The following is a 3,278-nucleotide window of genomic DNA, read 5'->3' on the forward strand; positions in this document are numbered from 1 at the left end:
CTTGTTTACGTCAAAACTGAAACCAAGCCGTTCACACAGAACACATATTTTGTGCATTTTCTAGAGGGACATCTATCACAGTTGCACTCGCGTCTCGCACAAAAGAGCCGCATGTTTAGAAAGCCATGTAAAATAAATGCAAGTTCAACTTTGAAAAAGCATATCTTGAGACTTAATGGCGGGGTTTTTTCTCCATCCCACTGCAACTCGTGCATACGTGATGCTGTTTTGTTTATAGTTGTTTAAGCAACTTAATTATAATTAGTTTATAAACATTATTTTAAACATTATGCACTTTTTTCACAGATAGTCATGTTATCTTATGTTTTGCTTGATGCGCCCTCTTGTGGCCTCAGGAGAGAAGCCAAATGCTTTTCTTCCCCCTAACTGAAATTATGCATATTAAATTCGAATAGAGAACGATGAGCGAGAGAACGATGTGAACGAGTGTATGTTTGCTGGTAAGATGTGCTTGACGGTTTGTGGTGTGGAGAATTGTGCACTGCCATGTTCATTGATGAAATTAAAACCATCAAAGTCGTGAGCTGTTAGTAGGGCATGCAGTTGCATCAAACAATGGTATAAACATCATTCAGTGTAAATTGTGATAATTGTAATTAATAATCGCAATTACAATTTCAAGGGAATAATTGACAATTATGATTTTTGTCATAATCGTGCAGCCTTAGCTGTTAGAGTTGATGAAGGAGGGGGAGGAGGAGGACAAAGAATGGAGGAAAATGTTTTAAAGAGCATGCGAGAGTTAGACGAATTGTTAATTTTGGTGTGATAGTATGTCCTTTTATGCATGACCATTTTTCATCACTTTCTTTTTTGGTTAGGTAAAAGGGGAAACTTTGTTTGTTCTCCATATATTTCTATTATATTTTTCACCATTTCATGACATTATTTCATTATTCTTCTTGAATATTTATCTCTATTTTTTCACAATTTCATTACTGTCATTTTTTTCCCTTTATCACCATTTATGTCCATTTGTTTGGTTTGTTTATTCAATTCTGTTCACCATTTTTTTTAAATTATATCAATTTCTTTGGCATCAAAATCTGAGGAAAATAATCATTTTAATTCACATGAAAATCTATTTATAGAACAATCTTGTATGATTTTGTATGAAACATGCATGTTTCCAACTGATCATTACTCAAATGGAACATTCTGACATGCTATGTAGGATTCCAGTGTTTTTGTTCATGTGGGGGGAAAAAATGGTGTCTGCTCAGACAAAAGGCTTGTTTTTGCAACTGGTGATCTGTTAACTGAATAGTGTACCTTTTTAAATGGGAATCATCTGGTTTGAATCAATACTTCAGATATATGTAATTTTTTTTTTATGTAATCAATACTTCATTATCATCTTTTTAACACTTTACTTAGTTCAGTTTGGACCATTTTACTTGCATGTGGGCTTTGTTCATCCTGCAGTTGTAGAGCCCTGTTCCGGTGACCGGTTCCAGTGCAGTAACGGTCAGTGTGTGGCGCTGGCTCTCCGCTGTGATGGGTATGCTGACTGTCGTGATCACTCGGATGAGAAGGGCTGTCCTCAGCCTCCACACTGTCCTGTGGAGCAGCGCTGCCCCCACACGCACGAGTGTCTGCTGAAAGAATGGCTCTGTGATGGAGACCAGGACTGCAGTGATGGGTCTGATGAGAAGGTGAGGAACTGCACTGATCCAGTGATCTTGTTCTAAGAGAACCTACTGCTTTTGTTGTGTGTAGTTTTTTGTTTGTGGCATTTTGTTTGTTCGTATGTGGTATTTATCAGTTATATTTGTGTTTGTAGTATTTTGTTTGGTGTTTTGTTTGTGTGTGGTGTATTTGTTTGTGGTGTTTTTGTTTGGTGCTTGCGGTGTGTTATTGGTGTTTTGTTTTGGTGTGTGTTGTGGTGGTATTTGTGGTGGTTTGTTTGTTTTTGTTTGTGTGTATTGATTTTGCGGTGTCATGGTTTCTGTTGTTTGTGGTGTTTTTGTTTTGTGTTTGTTTGATGCGTGTATATTGTTTGTATGCAGTGTGATGGTTTTTGGTGTTTGTGGTGGTGTTTTGTTTGGTGTTTTTGATGCATGTGGTGTTTGTTTGGTGCACGTGGTGTTTTTGCTTGTGGTGTTTTGTTTGATGCATGTGTTTGAGGTGTGTTTTTTTTTTTTTTTTGTGGTGGTTTTTGGTGTGTTGATGGTGTTCGTGTTTGTTTGGTGCGTGTAGTGTTTGTGGAGTTTTTTTTTTTTTTTTTTTGTGGTGGTTTTTGGTGTGTTGATGGTGTTCGTGTTTGTTTGGTGCGTGTAGTGTTTGTGGAGTTTTTTTTTTTTTTTTTTTGTGGTGGTTTTTGGTGTGTTGATGGTGTTCGTGTTTGTTTGGTGCGTGTAGTGTTTGTGGAGTTTTTTTTTTTTTTTTTTTTTTTTTTGTGTGTTGGTAGAGTTTTGCTTGGTGCCTGTGGTGTATTGTTTGGTGTTTGTTGGTGGTGTTTGTGTTATGTTTGTAGTCCTTTGTGTGGTATGGTTGTTTGTTTGTGTTTTGTTTGTTTTTTTTGTGTAGTGCCTCTAATACAAGTGTATTTCAAACAAAGTAGACGTGCAAGTAGACATGTATTCAGAAGATTCAACATGATTGCAAGGTATCCATCTGCACCATACAACCTCTTCTCTTCCTGTTTAGAACTGCAAGGTGACTCCACTGAAGTGTGGAGAGTTCCAGTGGTCGTGTGTATCTAAAACTCAATGCATTGCAACGACCTGGAGGTGTGATGGCGTAAAGGACTGTAAAGATGAGAGTGATGAATCTGGATGTGAGTGGACATCTGAAATCAATTCCTAACTCCATACCAGAATCTGTTCAATAATACTAAAATGTAAAAATTGCTTGTTTTGTAGGTGGTCAAGTGAAATGCCCGACACACTTGTTCCAGTGTGGAAGTGGGGAGTGTGTGGACCCAGATCTGGTGTGCAACAAGGCATCTGACTGTGCAGACGGTTCTGATGAGGGTCTGGGGTGTCTAAAGAACAACTGCTCCAGTCCCAGCCGCCCATCATGCCAGCACTACTGCATCAACACTCCACATGGAGCGGTTAAACATTCATTTATTGCTTTATAGAAAAGCTTTATAATACCTAGGGATGCACCGATACTGGTATCGGTATCGGGCCCGATACTGAGCTCCTGTACTCGTACTCGTTAAAATGCCCCGATACCACACAGCATGTGATAAGCGCCATATTCGGACAAAGAAACACCAACAACAGACAGCAGAATGGAGTTAAGGATGT

At 38.6% G+C, this 3,278-nt stretch overlaps 1 protein-coding gene across 1 annotated transcript in view; it reads left to right on the plus strand.

Moving 5' to 3' along the window:
• The window catches only part of LOC107738845 (low-density lipoprotein receptor-related protein 2-like), a 52,178-nt gene that overhangs the window by 28,486 nt on the left and 20,414 nt on the right, over nucleotides 1–3,278 (plus strand). Inside the window, 3 exon segments of the mRNA XM_016550730.1 lie at nucleotides 1,447–1,676; nucleotides 2,671–2,800; nucleotides 2,886–3,079. Coding sequence (XP_016406216.1) covers nucleotides 1,447–1,676; nucleotides 2,671–2,800; nucleotides 2,886–3,079 — 554 coding nt within the window.

Source organism: Sinocyclocheilus rhinocerous, unplaced genomic scaffold (genome assembly GCF_001515625.1).
Source record: "Sinocyclocheilus rhinocerous isolate Xijiao unplaced genomic scaffold, SAMN03320098_v1.1 scaffold103, whole genome shotgun sequence".
NCBI lineage: Eukaryota > Metazoa > Chordata > Actinopteri > Cypriniformes > Cyprinidae > Sinocyclocheilus > Sinocyclocheilus rhinocerous.